A 17,125-nucleotide genomic window follows, 5' to 3' on the forward strand; every position below is an offset into this window, starting at 1 on the left:
ATTAAACAAACAGTGCTGTCAAAATAAATTTTGAAAATGTGCACATTTTCTGATGATAAATCCTATTTTTTTTTACATTTTAGCATTTTCATTTATTTTCTTACTAATATGCAAAATCCAAGCAGCTCTCTAACTGGTCTTAAATATGAACTTTTGAAATTCTGAAGAATATACTATTCCGATCCTGACATTTGCATGTGCAGGCAGGCTAAGGTAAGAGTGAGTATCATCAATCAGCATACTAAAACAGGTTGACAATCCCTTGTGTTTGGACAAAATATATTTGCAATACCTTTATGTGTGATTGACATAAAAAACAATATACACATGCATGCAGACACGGGTACCTATGCCTAGCGTAAACCCAAGCCCAAATAAGGTGTAATCGAAATATCTTGATTTTTATTTATTTATTTTTTTTTAAGGGAAGATTTACACTCTTTGGTGAGCTTTCTGCTTACCATCTGTGTTTGAAAGCTTTGAGTGGGTCAAGTACGCAAGGCTTTTCTCCGTGACTACAAAAACATGAGCCCATCCCCTCCCTGTATGCATACATAATGACAGGCAGGATTCTCACGCAGCTCTCCCTGATCTGCTGGCTGAACTGTTCAGAAAATAAACGCTGAAATTACTAGACATTGCAGCACCAAACGTGGCTCCTGCCCCCAACATGAGCTAGGACAGTTTAGAACTGTGACCACGTGGGGCTTGTACAGGGCCGATGAGGACAGCCAGATATCTGAGTCCGGCACCGGCAGCTACAGACAGCCAGGCACCCACCAGTGCACACGCACTTGTGCTCGGGTGCACGCACGTGTGCGCTCAGTGGGGTTCACAGCTCTGCTGACCACTGATTTTGAGCCAAGTCTTTCTGTCAAGAATCTTCAGCTCTTTATAATACTTCCTAATTTTTAGTCCACGGGACTGGTATCTTTCAATCTGGGTATCTGCATCGGGCTGCTTTTGTTTAAAAAATACTTGCACACACACAAGCACATATATAATTATAGGTATGCATATACACATGTATTCACACACATATGCATCTATGAGAGAATTTCTGAAGGTACTGTCTAACTTCTTAATCTCCTTATGCAAATTTATCAGTGAAATTAATTAAAATATTTACAAAAACATCTAAACAATGTATTATTAAATTGATAGGGTCCAGCAGACCCACTTTAGCACTTTTTTAACAATTTACTAAAAAAAATCATTATCCACAAGTTTAAGTTGCAATGAACAGATGGATGACAAACGTATGCACAGATGAATTTAGTGACAAATCCATGTATCTAATTTTTATGCTCAAAACATAATACCACAGTGTCAAACATAATCCCTAGAGAATGCTAGTGCTGGGAAGGGCATCTCCTCTCATTTTACTACAAAAATGACCCTTGATGGGTGACAACTCCATCTAACCCACTCTCAGTGACAATGAGCTTTCTGACCTCAATGTGCAGCAGCACTGCTAAAAAATGGTAAGGAAAAATTGTGGATATCTAATAAAGAGCCCCTAATACCGGCTGAACTGTAAGTTTCTGGCTGCTCACCCTATGCCAGTTAACAGAGAGCTCCCTGCTGACTTCAAAAGACTGGCCTTTTGCAATTGAGGGGAGACCTTTGCAACGTTCCTGTCAGGAAAGAAGGCATCAGGGCATCCCTCTCTTTTGCAGATGAGAAATAATAGAATAGAAAATAATAGAATAGAAAATAGAATAGAATAGAATAGAATAGAATAGAATAGAATAGAATAGAATAGAATAGAATAGAATAGAATAGAATAGAATAGAATAGAAAAAATTAAACGTGATGCTGGAAAGAAATAGAAACATCATCTCTTCCTGCTTTAAACCTTGCTTTTCCCCATATCTGGCAGCAAAACAGTAAAGAGTTTGGAGTCAGCTATACTGTCTGTCACCTCAACAGGATCTGTAATGAATTTGCACATTTTACTCCAACTACTGTATATCTAATCAGAAAAAGATGTCCCCATATCTCCCTGATCTAGCGCCAAATAGTAAAAGGTGATTCCTTATGTTAACAATTTCAGCAGAATGTCTTATTAAAACCAGATTTTAGGGTATTATAAAATGCTTAGAAGCCCTTTAAAATGTCAACCAGGATCCCCAGAGACTGCGTAAAATGTCAGCCCAGCTCAAGCGCCTGTTTTAAGCAGAATGAATTAGCAGCGTGCTGTCGGAGGTTGTTATCCAAAACAATCAGTTAAGAGGGAAAACATCAAGCTCTCTTTGTACTTTCTAAATGAAAAGGGCCATTCAGAATGATCTTGTAGATTTTTGAACCTGATTATTTAAAAACAGGTTTAACCAGGACCACTCTCAATTTAGAAACAGGCCAAAACTATTACTGCCCTGTCCTCAGACTAATCACATCATACACCTGTAACCAGTATAATCCCTTTTAACCAGTATATGGTTATTTTACCATCAACATAACCTATTTAGCCTTCTAATCCTGCTCCCATAACTAATCTAATCATCTTGTACCACCCTTTTAATCATGGGTTAATATCATCATGTCTGCCATCCACAGCTAATGCATTCTGCCTCTGACCAATTTTTTCTCATTTCCACTTGCCCCCTGCTAACTTTTCATAACACCACCCTAATCAGGCTGAACTTCGAACCCCTGACCAGACTAAACTCAGCGAATTACCAGCCCTGCAACTGGTTAATGCTGCCATTACAATTGCCTTACATCTCTGTAAAGCCAGCCAAACCTGTAGCCCAGGTAAATGTGGCCCCTGCTTAAGCTTTTACCCACTAGCATGATGGATGCTCAGTTTCTGTAACACAGTATGTGTTGGTAAAAATGCACCATTTCTGACACGGTCACAGTTTTTGTTTTTTGTTTTTGTTTTTTTTCCTGCAGAAGAGTAATTCAATGTCCTTAAAAATCCTCAGTTATTCACCTTCTGTGTCATTCAGCATCCCACGGAGGAATAACTCAGGACAGAATGTGGTCCTGGGAATCTGAGCAAGCAGTAAAAAGTTGGAAAACTATGGCATGAAATTTGGTAGATGTTGCTCATGACAAATACTGCTTGAGATGTGAAGAGTTAAGGATATGGAAATTAGTTCTGATGTTTCTTTTTTGATTTCAGAATTCTTTTCAGAATGTTAAGAATAAAAGCAGCTTGTGATAGAGATCATGCACTGAAGGGAAATTTAATATAACAGGAACATAATAAAAATAATTTAGAACTGTCAGTGTATAAAATAAAAGGATGTATTTTAGGATCTTTCCCCAGTGGCCATTGCTTTGAACAGAAAGTGCTAAAGCACACATCAAATACTGTGGTGTGCTACCCCACAGAATCTAGTTAGATGAAATACATGGACAAATACATGATAGCAGTCATTTTGTGCTTGTTCAACAGCCTAATGAAATGAACTAACCAGTTTTATCCATTCAGTTCACATTTTTGCACCAAAACCACCACCACAATCTGAGTAATTACAAAGTCACGAGAGCACTTCAGGTTATGGTTAACGTATAGCACTGGGCAGCATGGTGGAAGTTTGTGTAGCTGCTGTCCTTGATGCAGTCATTAAGCAGGTAAGTAGAGAGTCTAGAGACAGTAATTCAGTTGTGTCAGGTGCTCAGTTCTATTCCACCAAAAGTGCTGAGTTTTGCTACAGGAAGAACAGTGCTCTATCAATCTTACCTAGTATCTTGCTGATATTGGAGTTGTGCATGTCAGGAAAGGCTTGAAGGATCTTCCTCCGTTCATCTTTAGCCCATACCATGAATGCATTCATTGGGCGCTTGATATGGGGCTCATTACTACCACGCCCTCTGGATTCCCGATAAATTCTAGATTCTGAAACTCCTGCACTTCCTAAAAAGAAAGAGAAAAGCATTCCCAACTTGTGTTTCATCATACAGCTGCTTCTGCCATCAATAACCTAAGTCAGGTGCTGCACATTAAATGAGTCAGTGTTCTAAACAGGTTAATGGTGTTTCTTTTACTTGAAGCAGTAGGAAATACTGTATATTGTATAATGACTAATTTTTAGTTATTCTATTGATTCAGTATCACATAGTATAGACTTGATGAAGTGTTCCCATTGTTTTTTAACATAAAATATTGAACAGCTTTCCTAAGACATCTTTTACTACTTAATAACCTAAAATCAACACTTATCAATGTAAATTTTCTTCTTACTTTCTTCCTTTGTTGTTTACAGAATGTGATGGCAATGGTGTGATGTATGGTAACATCAGGTGTTTCTTCTTAAGCAAGTCTCTAACTAGCGATTGAATACTTACACATCTGCCTGTTTTTACGCTTACCCCTTCATAACAACATAAGCAACAGCAGAGAAAGAAAAGAACATTAAGCCTGCTTCATCAAATCCAAACAAATTCCCACAGATGAAGAGTGTGCACCATCCATGGATGATCAGGTCTGTAATTCATGGATTTACTGTATGATCGCATCCCACATTTATTTGCTTCCTTTATTCACTTCCACCATCAGAAATACATTTTTAGACCTGCCTTGAGATGTACAGCGTACAAAACAGAAGGCTAAAAATCACCTCCAGACTTAAAACACCACATGAGGAATCATTTTTTCCCCCCTTGTTCCATAGCCACTTATTGCTAACCCCTTTAACTCCTCAGAGACCTCCAAAACACTTGGATTGTCCCCTAGATCCCAAAGATATGTACACATAAAACTAGAAACAAGGATAAGCCATGTGTACTGACCATCAGAATCTCCACTCATGTTGAAATCCATCATCGCGTGGCTAAACTTCCCATCTTCACTCTGTTTTACTGCCAGCTGCTGAGTCAGGGTCTCCAGTGTTGTTTTGTCCTATATGGGGAAGATGGCAGGATTTGGATCAGGAAAATCATTAACTATTGTAACCGCAAAGTTTGTAGGTAATGTAGAAGATTGATAGGGAAGCTGGATAACAATTAATTCACAGCAGTTTACTGAGCCAGGTATTTAAGAATACATCATACTATTTTTTTTGGAAACAGTATGGTTGCAGACTCTACCAAACTTTTTTAAAATATGCTTATTAGCTTGTGATGAGCTAACTTCATAGTGTTGAAAAGATTGGTTTAGCTGAGCATGATAAAATTGGATGCACATCTGAAGAATACTTCAACTCCCTGTGTCCCTGGGACTGCAAAGCTGGACTGGAAGTTTAGATGATACACGCTCTTGTGCAACATATTTATTGTTTTATTCTATTTCCAGCCTGAACTCAAAGTGCAGAGACATGAGTAACTTTGCCCTTTTTTTTTTTTTAAAGGCGGTATTTTAGGAAGCAACCATAGGGGGAAAAACCCAAGAACTTTAAATTGAACTTATTCAGGCCTCAGGAAAGGGTCAGCCTGAACTAAGCATGATACTTAGGCAGTGGTTTGTGTTTCTGTTCAGACTGTTTTGCCCAACCCTCCTAACAGCCCGTCCGTCATTCACATACTCAGAACTATCTGTGAACCCTGGATTGCAACAGGCTAGTGCGTGCTGCCAATTAATCTGTCAGGCTGCAGTAGTGTCTACAGACATTGCCAGAACAACATGCCAGGGCAATTAATTCCAATGTTCTCTTCAAAATACCTCTCTTCGTTCTGCATTGTTGGACCTTACAAATACAAAGGTGTTCCATTTTCCAACTGTTTTTGTTTTCCCTGTGTATATTACTCATAAACATTCTATCTTCCTGACAATCATATGTTTAAAAATAAATCTTTCAGGAAAGCAATACTAACATTTCAAAATGTTAGGCACTGTGCCTTTTGCAAAGCTAAGAAAATGACATGATGCTGAATTATAATAAAGTGGCTCCAGTTGAAAAAAGTCTTTTGAGCTTCTTCCTGAAAGAAAGATTGCTGTTTTGTTGATCTGTTTCACTCCTGAAGACTGTAAAAGATCAACAGACAAAAAAACTTTCAGATTTCACACGGCAACCAGAGACTTTACAACTATTCTGTATAGCCTAATAATGTCACCGGGTTGTATTATAGAAGAAAACAGAAATGAGAACAATATGAATACAGAAACGCTTCCCTCAATGTGATGTCCCTGCATCTGCAATTCAAAGAACAGTTCAAATTTATGTAAGCCATTTTCCAAAGATTTCCTTAAGAGTTTTAGAAATGAGGCTAATCTGCTCAAGTGGCTAGGCTCGCACAGTTTAGGGAACATTAGGTTAAATTTCTTCCCCCTCACATTCACTTTCATTATGGATCACTTTTGTGCTCTGTCTATAACCAGATGTATCACTGCTGAAACAGTGCAAGCTGGATTATCCTCTTGGTTTTTGCAAGAAAATCCCATGTGGCAGTCAGTCTATCTATCACAAGCAAGTGGCTTTCGGTAACATTTCCCAGGCACAGCAGATCCAGAAAGCCTGGAGAAGCTTCAAATAAGCACCTGAACTTTTCAGGCATTTAGCTTTACCAAACTCTTTGGTTTAGCAGTTTAACTTAACTCTCATTTCCAAAGCAGCCTGTGAGCAGACAAAACGTCAGGAATAAATTGAGTTTGTATCTCTTCCAAATGGATCTCAGACACACAATGCAAGTCAACAGTTCTTCCTCCAAAAATCTATTTGCCATCAACTTCATAATGATAGAGTTCACAAATTTGTATGTCAGCAATCATTTAAAAACGTTGCCACCAACCTCAAATATGAAAGAACATCTCCTCTTGTTCGGTACGCCATGGGGGAGGGGAGCTATTCTGTTGCAGATTTTTCTTGAATCATGTATAAACCTCTTAGAGAAACAGAGATGAGAGCGCAAAGGGCACAGGCTTAACAGCTTTTTCTTTATGCAGTAAGTGCAGCTGTCGAAGTTGGAGGCAGTCACATTCAGAACCACGCTCTCCCTACATGATCTGATTGAGTCTTAAGGTCAGCGAATACTCTGGCATGCTGTCTGCAAGGTACGCACTGGGTATGGCTCGTTTATCAGAGTTTGACTTAACAAGCCTACAGATGCTCCACTGCTATCCATCTTGTGAAAAGTTTTGCATTTTGAGGTACAGCCACACTGGGTGAAGTGAGAGAGTGAAGGCATGATGGAAGAGGGGAAGGGAAGGGAAGGGAAGGGAAGGGAAGGGAAGGGAAGGGAAGGGAAGGGAAGGGAAGGGAAGGGAAGGGAAGGGAAGGGAAGGGAAGGGAAGGGAAGGGAAGGGAAGGGAAACCAGAGAGACAATGAGCACATGGGCTGCACTGCTCACCTGCAGTGCTTGGAGGTGGCTCTCTTGACAGCTGAAACATGGGGGAGCAGAAAAACACCCTTCCAGCACAGCGCTAATTTACTCCTTGCTACTTTAACACACAGAATGATAACATAGTTCAATCCCTATCTCTAAGGTGGCAGTTAAAAAGAACTTCTGCATAATGTTGCTCTTGAAACAGAGGATGCCAAAACAGCCAGATGCGCTCTTCTGTATTAATATTTAAAAATACTGAAGTTTAAAAAAATATCAGGCAAAGATAAGTCTAAGACCTGCTCTTTCCTAAACCTCTGCAACAGCTTTGGAGAACAGAAAGTCTCAGTGACACTGCCAGAATGCAAAAGCCCGGCTATGTGAGCAGAGTGCTGATTTCCTGTCTTACGCTCTTCCTACAAAATACACTGCAACTGATTTTCCCCAATCCCAATGTACAAAAGCACTTTAAAAATTATAAAATACCTGAAAGGGGCTAAGCAGCACTCCCATGTTGTTTTGCTTGAATGTGCTCAGTTGATGGGTTACTACTTTCCATTTGATAGAAGCCTCTTGCTAGCTTTCCTAGAAATCCTTTCAGTTTATGGAGAAAGTATTTATGGAAGCTCCAAACAAACAAAGGAAAAAAATAGCTGCTCCTCCCTGACCCCAAATAAACTGGAAACCTGTTGGCAGTGCTAGCCCAGACTCATCTCAAGAGAACTTCCTGAATAACTTCAGACAGAGATACACAAGGGCTTCAAGGATATACAAAAAGAGGGTCTATTTATCATCAGTACCTTAATTTGATAGCAAATTACACGTTCTTAGAACTGCCACCACTCCATTATGTTGGGTTTAGCTGTGTAAACAGTAGCAAGCTGTGGTACCATTCAATGATAGCAGGCAGAGTACATACATGCTAGGTTCAGCAACATATGTTAATGAAGCAGCTGTGATACAGCACTGGAATTCAGGCTGCAGCACATTTCTCCATACGATGCTGGACTTAAACTTATTTAATCACTGTATCAAGCTCCACAACTGTTTGCTTTGCCAGGCGCAGAAAGAAAGGGGTGAGTGAGCTCAGCTGATTTAAAGTCTACGTGCTTTCAGGTTTTACAAGATGCAAGAATGATAATCCCTACTTTTCAGGTTTGCCCCACACCACAAAGGTATAAAATAATATTAATCTCATGATCATTGCATGATTGGCATCAAATGGAGCCTGGACCCAATCATGCTGGGAAAAAGAGGCAAGGCTGGTCCAGCCCCAGAAGAGTGCTGCAAAGACTTGCTTTTGAGACCTGCTAAAAATCACACTGCATAAAGCAAGGGAAACAAGTAGTAACGAATACCACTGCTCTTTCAGGCAAAGAAACATGGGGATCTCTTGTTCAAGATAAAGTGACTCTTTTTTTCCTAAATTTCTGAATTTTGGATCACACCCCAGAAGACTGAATAGATAACTTATAAACATCTTTTTCCTCTTTAACCTCCAAGAACTTCGGCAGATGTTGAGACAAACTGTCCTAATGGTCATTTCTGTTGGACTCTAGGAGAGACTCTCTGAAGGGACAGTGAGAGCCTTGTTGTCTAGATCATCTAAAATTCTAACTGGCAAAACAAAGAAGACAATACTGTAGAGAGCAATCCTACAATAGCCCAATTGTCCAAAGTACAACCAGACAGGTTTTATCAATAGGCATGTGATGAGAAGTTTCTAAAACTTCATTAATCAAAGAAAGTAATCTGCTAGAGAAGATTGATCTGTAGCACAGCTCCTAGCAATGTTATAATTATATTTAAAAGAACAAAGAAAAACACACGCACATGGAATGTGTCATGTAGAAAAAAAAAAACCACATATATAAAATGACGAAGCACCACAAGTCCGACTCAGTTTTGTGGTCAACTGCAAAAGTTACTTGGCTCTCTGTCATGGATAGCTGTCATAGTTTAACAAAACATTGATCTAAAAATGACAAGAACTTGGTTGCAGTCTCTTTCATGGAAGAAACATAAAACAAGAAGAGTCAAAACATATGTAGAACAGCCTGATAATCTTTGCCAGAACTCCTCCCACTACTACATAAACGTGAATCAAAACCTTGGAAGGTCTGAAAAATAAGACATTCTGACACATCTACCTAATCCCCTTTGACCTCGCCGCCCCCGCCTTGGGTTGGGCTTGGGTAACAACGCTGAGGGTGCACCTGAGAGCAAGCACACGCCTCCACTCCTGAAGGACTGGGCGATTCTTCCAGAATGCTGCGAATGCCGGGCATATGGCAGTGGACCCCTCCTCCCCCTCTTGGAGACATCCTTTTGGCTGGGGTATTTGGCAACCACCGACAGTACTCTGAACTCAGTTAGAACTGTATTTTGGCAAGAGATGTTTTTCCAATTGCATAATTCAAGGTTAGCAGTTTTACTGAAGCAGTCCACTCTTCAGTTTTCTACTCCCCTAACCCTACCCCCATTTCCTCTGGTATTATTTTTCTCTAACCTTGATGTCTGCAGAGATACAGCCAGTGTAGAAAACCAGAGGAGGAGTGTTCAGGCACATCTTTTCACATTCCTGCCTTTCTTTTTCCAAGTGAACTGAAAGACCAGGCTAAAAAAATGTGTTTGCAGAGAAACTGGAGAGAGCCAAGCACTGCTACGTATGGACTGCAAGGAGAAACTTGCTCATCAGCTCTTGCACCTAAGAATTACAAACACACTGATGGACAGAGTGCCTGCTACCTTTGTTCTCTTTGGTGTCAACATGTAAAAAGAAACAGATGGTTGCCTGTTATTGTTCTTTTTACTGTCCCATTTCCCTTGCTCCAAGTGCAGTTTGTCCAGCTATTTATCACCCTGCTCTGGGGGAGGAATTCACATGTAAACTCTAAAGGTGGTATTTTCAAATAGGCAGTTTTCATAAGATAGTTTTTATCTTACATTATTGAGCAGGTCCAGTGGCATCATCTAATGTAGGTTGTGGTGCTGAGGCAGAAGTCTTCTCTCAGCAAGTCCCAGTAAATATCAACCACTCAGACACATCCTTGGTCAATATGCACAAAATCTTAAAGTACTGGGCAGATAAGCTACTATACTATGATCCGGCAATGAAAGTTCACTTTTGTTTACTACAGAAAAACATCCTAAATTATCAGACACACTGGTGGTGCCAGGTGTTATCCATTCAAAATTATGACATTTTTCTTAGCTCCCCCAAAAGGTGAAGAGTCTTACCCTACATCTGATATGAATGAAGACTTTGTAGAAGTTATCTTTCTGTCCAATTCCTCTGCCTCTTGCAATAATAAGCATCAGAATAGTTTGTGTTATAAAATCTTGATCCACCATCTTTCAAAATGTGGTAAACAGGAGGAAGGTGGGCCTTACAGGTGACACAGAGCTGCAAGAACTTACAGAAACCACTGGCAGTATTGCCAGCTGCGCACAGAAGTCTGCACATGATGAATTATTTGCAGTTCAGGCTCTACTCCTACACATTAATGCAACACTCCTTCAAAATACATAGTGTGCACACTGCTTATGGCCTGGTCCAAACCATGTTACAGTCCAGATCATGTTATGCCTACAATTGCTGTAAGAGAATTTTTGGCTCTTTCTGGAGGGTTCCTCTAGTTAGATAAAGGTTTTTCTGTGTAATAGATCACATTGCCCAAGTGTTTTGCACTCATCAGTGAATTTAGCCATGTAATCTCACCAAAAAAAAAAAAAAAAAAAAAGCAGTATCATTATCCTTGCTTACCAGATGGGAAACTGAGTCACATTTAAGTGAATTGTCAAAGGCTACGCAGCAAGTCTGGTGGTTTTAGGAACCGGAACTAGCACTCCTGAAACTTATCTAAAAATTGTAACCTTGAGCTTCTCATTTCTCTGTGTGTGTGGAATTGTGATTCTTGCTAATGGCACATGTTACTAGGGAAAGCAAAATAAAGTAAGAGCATTTACAGAACCACCATTACAATGGACCTTGCTTAAGTAACGCTTGCAGGGCTGTAAAACTCATAAAAAGCACATGCATGAAATGATAAAATAGAGTGAGACTTTCAAATGTTGACTCAGTAATTGTTAAACCCCTTCTGGCTGCACAATTTTATAGTCTTCTACTGTACTAATGAAAAGGGAAGAAACAACAAAGAAGGGTTTTAGCCTTCCAATTATATAAACTCTGTGGACCACCAAAGAAGATGAAAGATTATTTATAATGTCTCAGCAATTTATCATTTGGGAGATTTTTTTTTGTTGTTGTTGCATCAAAGTTGAGTATGAAGAAACAATACATTCACCACCCCCTCCGCTCTTTCAGTCTTCCTTATCTGAAATCTCTCTTTTTCATGGAATAATCCACCCACAGAACCTAAAAGCAGCATTAGAAGAAAGAAAATAACTTTCCTTATTTGTAATTCTTCCTGATTTTACAGTACTTGTTTCAGTATTGTTATATTCAGTCTTAACTGGGACTGCGTCACTTGGTAAAGGAGTGTCATATTTTGGTTTATATTCAAATCCAGAGTGATTCAATACCACCTGAAAACCATGGCATCTGATTTGTAATCTATATGAAGTGCTATATGGACTCCACAGAGAGGTGACCTATTAGCCATTTTGGGGAAAAAAAATGAGGGATTGCGCAGGCCCAGGAACTTAAACACTCTCCTCGTGAGAACAGACACCCAATCACAGGAAGAATTTGCTGAAATTTGTATAGTCATTTTCTTTGCCATACATTGTTGGATGTAGGACTTTGGTTTCTAAGAGCTCCCAAGTCAGTACCTTTCACAGCAAGACAGAGGAAATGAAAGGGAAGAAATATTCACAAAATTGGCAGCCCTAAGGGGCAGCTCCCTAAGATATAAATATGTATATATATTCATAATTCTTTATTCTAGGAAGAATTATTTATATATATATAGTATTTGACTTGGAAACAAACTTACAGAAAGTAGCAATTCTACAGGAAATTAGGACACTAAGGTCCTCCTTTTCTTTGTTTTTTTGCTCTGAGAGATAGCGTAAGTCAGGACTTTTAAATGAAAATGCAGGTAGGGTTGGATCAACCTGTTTCCTTAAGGAAGAAACAAAAGGAAAGCAAAAGCAAAGCAGAATGATGAGACACTGCCTGCTTCCTATAAAAGTTGTTACAGTGCAGGCATAGCCATCCACCTCAACCAAATCCAGTTGTAATCTGCTGATTGCAAATAGGTTAAGAGTTACATGACCCAGTTTCTCATCTAGACTGCTTTCTGGTCTGACATGCTCTGTAAGTTTGTCTGAATTGTTCAGTTGCTCTGCACAAAATTAAGCACAATGGAGATCATGACATTTTCCCACCACTGTGAAGAGTTTTGAGATCCCTGGATGAAATGTGCTCTGTAAATTCCAATGAAGGATTTCAAAGCAAGTCAGAAAGAGATGCTGCAGCTGGTCTGTGCGGAAAGGAAGGGTTAACTGAGGAAAAGAGGTGGTACAGCAAAAATGAAACAAGATGAAAATCACAACCCAGGCAACATATCCTGAGAAAGGGGGTTTGCACACATATAAAGAGAAAGCAAAAACACAGTCTCCATTTTCCTGGCAATTGTTTATTAAACAATGGGTGTGTCATCTGCGCAGTAGCATTATTGAGATGTAGACTATTCTCTCCCATTTTCCCTAGAAGGTATTAAAATTGTGAAGGCTGCAGAACCTTTGCTAACGTTTCTTCCAGCCCCAATGAAGAAGTTGACGCACTACCTACTCTATCTTCAAAGAAAGAAACTGCCACATTTTCCCAGTCATGAAGTACGGCTTATTAGTTTGTCTACTCCCCAGCATGAGCATCAGTATTATTAAAGGTGAAGTTCTGCACCCTGAGGACATACTGGTGGTTGCTTGTCACTCAGCAGAGCAAGCACCTTCCCACCACAACTGGCAGAACAGGACAAGCTGGCTGCCCAGGGGCCTTGTGAGGCATGGTTCACAGAAAAACTGCCTCTGTTACACTGGACAGAGGTATTGCACTGGTGCTGGTGCCCATGAATGTGCTTAAGCCCTAGCTACTGGGGGCATGTGGTTATGTAAAAGTAATAACAAGATCTCAGGAAGTAATTAGCTCTCATGGCTGTAGGGCAAAGCTTAGAACTTAATGCAAAGATTCAAAAAGCTCAAAAGAAGTAACAAGAACTCAAATCAATTGTATGATTTATTTTATTTTTTTTTTCAGGAGGAAGTTGATCCATCCTTATTGGGCTTAATAAAATTTCCAGTACGGTATAAACAGCTGCACTCCTCACTCATCCACACTAGCATGTGAACACCTCCAGCCTTTGCTCTTTGGAGTGAATGAAGACTTACGTTCTCATTCAGACTTAAGACAGCTGCAAGGATCAGTTCTTCCCGTGCCTCTGCATGCCCTTCTCCTTGATTTCTGTGGGAGTTTCAGGCACACATCTGTGGGCAGCATTTGTCCATCCCTCTGTATGTTTCATTTTTTATTAGCTAACCTTGCCCATGCATCCCCACCATAACGATGTACTAAATTCAGACATGCACACACACTTAATTTTCCTTTGAAAAATATATCTGGACATTTAGTAGATGATGGTCAATCAGGGAAAGGAAAAAACATTTTAAAACAGAGGTAAAATTGTTGGAGGAATTAAAAAAAATCCTCACTGCAAAACCTCTCCCCCCCTTGCGTAGGCACTTGCTAACTGAGAGTAGCGGCACTGTGACAAAAGTAGCAAAACCAAAAGCAGGCTTTACTAAAAGAAAAGGGGGGAGGGGAAGTCTTCCACTGGCCATCTGTGAAAATAAGGCATGTGGCCATTAAATGCAGTGGCTGTAAATATAAATACACACAAGCTACACAAAGCACATGGCAAAAAAAAAAATGGGGGGAAAAAAGGAAAAGGAAAAAAAGAATAAACTTTCAGCCGAAGCAAATCAAAATGTTTAATGCTTAGTTACCAATGCTGGACAAAAACAATTTTGATCTTTGCAGTGTGCAAACTTGACGTGTGTTTGTAATTAAATTTGAGAAAAGTTTTGGGAGAAATTACAATGCATACAGTTGCCCTGTTGAATAGAAGACTCCTTTAATATGACCGATCCTGTTGAGACTGCTGATTGGACTTATTGAAAGGCTGACATACAGGGTGATGGATGGGTGATGACATAATACCTGCTTGCCTTGTTGTTATGCTTTTTGAAAACTGCTCTGTGATGATAGCATTAACAAAGAGGACTGCAACCCACATAGAAGAATTTCTGCTGGCAAAGAAACTCAGACAAAATTAGGAAGAGAGTAGGGAAAAGGGGAATAAGAAGTGGACACACAATTGTTAGGATAATATATTAACTTCTGTGTTGCAGGGTGATTTAGAGCCTGTATCAGTCCATTGTCCACAAGATACTCCCTGGTCCCCACACTGTATAATAATTATTCCAAATAGAAGGATCTCTTCTCACACTGCAAGACGAGAACAAAAACATCACACTGATCATCCTTCCTGGTGTTTTACAGGCCAGGGAGGAATAGAGTGGGCTACAAATTACAGGACATATATATTAGCAGGCTGGTGAACATGCAGGGATAAGTGTGCGTGTTTAATGTCTGTCGGCAGTACAGCCTCTGGAAATGCTGAAGTATTTTACCAGTAAACTACTTCAGAGATTATGAAAATGGGCAGGTGTAACTTTCACAGAGTGATTTGGTTTATGATCTTTGTACTGTACCTCTGGACTTACTTCCAGGGGGTTTCTCCTGTCTGGGGAGATGCCCAGCTTGCACCAGGTGCCATTCTCTGCAGTTGCAGTTATCACAACTTACGCACTCAAGTCTGACCCATGGACTCTCAGTGTATGCAGCAAGCACTGGGTCAGACTCGGTTTTACTGACCCTTCCCTTTTCTTCTCTCTGCCCTCTCCCCTCCATTTTTTCCCCACCTTTCTTGTTCAAATTTAACCATTAGGAGAATTAAAAAAAAAAAAAAAACTGTTATTGAAGTAAAATTCTCTACTGCAAGAGAAGTTTAAATCCCATGTGTTAAAACAGCTCCTCCTTATGCCTTTAGTAAAGTGAGCTGTAGTGTTTTATTTCTCAAAGACAGCAGGATCTGCGGTTTGAGATTCTTAATATCCCCCTCCTCCCTGAGGGGAGAGCAGGGACAGAATTCATTTCAGCTCAGTGGATCACAGTAGTTTCTTAAGAGTTAACTCTGCTATCCCCATCCATCAGGCAGCCAGCGAGGCATCAGGAAGGAATGATGGATGTAAAATTATTACAGAGCTGCCACCCGATATACTTACTGCCATTTGTAACTAACGCTGGAACTGACACACTTTTTTCATTATTAAACATCCACATTAAGTCAACATTGGTCACTGTCATTTCATGTTTGGCACTCTCTTAAGGGGAAGAGGGAGAGGTGGCAGTGGGAGTGGGGAGGGTGGTGGGAGGCGGGTGGGTGGAAACGGGAGGGAAGGCATCCTGAACCTGGTGTTCCATAAGCATGGGTAACAAACAGCCTCCTGCTTACAAAGCTGGAATAAATATTGTTACAAATAGCTCTTTAGTTACAGCCCAGCAGACAAGTACATGTCAGAGCCTTTTAGAAGGGCACACTCCTCACAGTAACCAGGAGAATTTGTATCACAGGTTAAGCAACACTTCAGCACAGGATGTCTACGTATTCGGATGCACTCTTCTCAGTGAGCTATGAGCATTTGTGCATGTTGGAAATTCTGTGTGGCTGTGTGTACTTACACAACCCTGTCAGCTGCCTGTGCCTTTAGCAGCAGGCTCCAGCATTCAGAAGCCAATACCTGTGTGTGCATCAGCGCATGCAGACACAAACTCAAATGCCTGCTTGCATCTCCCTTTCCCTTCTATTTTTGTTACCCAAGTGCATACATGAATGTTTGAAACTCTGACTACAGTCAGAAAATTACTGGCGAGCTTTGTGCATGTTTGTGCTGTGTATCTGTGCAAGAGTGGGCTGTAGGTTTGTATGCATGCACTCACATGCTGGTTCTCTGTGTCTGTGTACATTTCATTTGCAGAGGAACATGCAGTTTCGGGGCCAAGCAAATAGAAGAGTCCACTTTCTAATGCTGCCCATTGTAGTGTTTGCACTAGATGACAATCTGTGCTGTCAGCTACATGTATAATAGGTAATATTGTTTATGCATAGTACATATCAAGCTATAATTAACTGTAGATGACAATTACAAATAAAACTATGCTCCTGGGTTTCCAAGAAACCAGAAAAACATACACACACACTTCTCATTTATACACAGAAATGCTTCCAAGAAAAGTAAAGTAAAAATATGTTTTATTGCATTTGCAATTAAAATAGGTTTTAGTAAAATCCATGTTCATCATGATGTTCATGGCTTTTACTGTAATCCTCTGAAAATCAAATCCCTCAAGATGGTCCAAGTTGGATGCCCATAAAGTGACTCAACCAAATCATCCTAGCCATTTTCGAAAATCTTTTCTCATTTATGATTCCTTTTATACAGTGTCTCTCCAGTTCTACAAAATTCCTGTCTGACTACTGCCTTACAGCTGGCTGATCCGGCTGTCCACAAGGATCAACCCATCTGGGAACAGGAGCTAGGTCATGTATACATGTGGAGAAAAGTCTCGAGAGCTTTAACAGGCTCCCAAAGGTGATTTCCAGTCTTGAGCCTGCCCAGCCACCCCCACAGATAAATCACTACTGATAGACTAAGTTACATGTTCAGAGGCATAAAGGACCTACCTTCATTGGTAGGCTGCAATAGCAACAGAAGACTCAAGAGGTCTCAGAGATCCAAGCCTCTCCAGCTACACTAACTACCACAGCAAAGAAGGGAGGAAAACCTGAGATAGCCCCAGTACTTGTTGGACATAAAGACTGAGATAAC

General features: G+C 40.2%; 1 protein-coding gene across 16 annotated transcripts in view; it reads right to left on the reverse strand.

The window, feature by feature from the left end:
- The window catches only part of SOX5 (SRY-box transcription factor 5), a 297,930-nt gene that overhangs the window by 12,152 nt on the left and 268,653 nt on the right, over nt 1-17,125 (reverse strand). For all 16 annotated transcript variants that reach the window (XM_080561930.1, XM_080561933.1, XM_080561931.1 and 13 more), the window contains 2 exons: nt 4,744-4,852; nt 3,695-3,868 (listed from right to left, as the gene is read on the reverse strand). In XM_080561930.1, coding sequence (XP_080418056.1) covers nt 3,695-3,868; nt 4,744-4,852 — 283 coding nt within the window. The remainder of the gene's footprint in view (nt 1-3,694; nt 3,869-4,743; nt 4,853-17,125) is intronic.

Source organism: Anser brachyrhynchus, assembly GCF_964034855.1.
Source record: "Anser brachyrhynchus genome assembly, chromosome: 1".
Lineage (NCBI taxonomy): Eukaryota > Metazoa > Chordata > Aves > Anseriformes > Anatidae > Anser > Anser brachyrhynchus.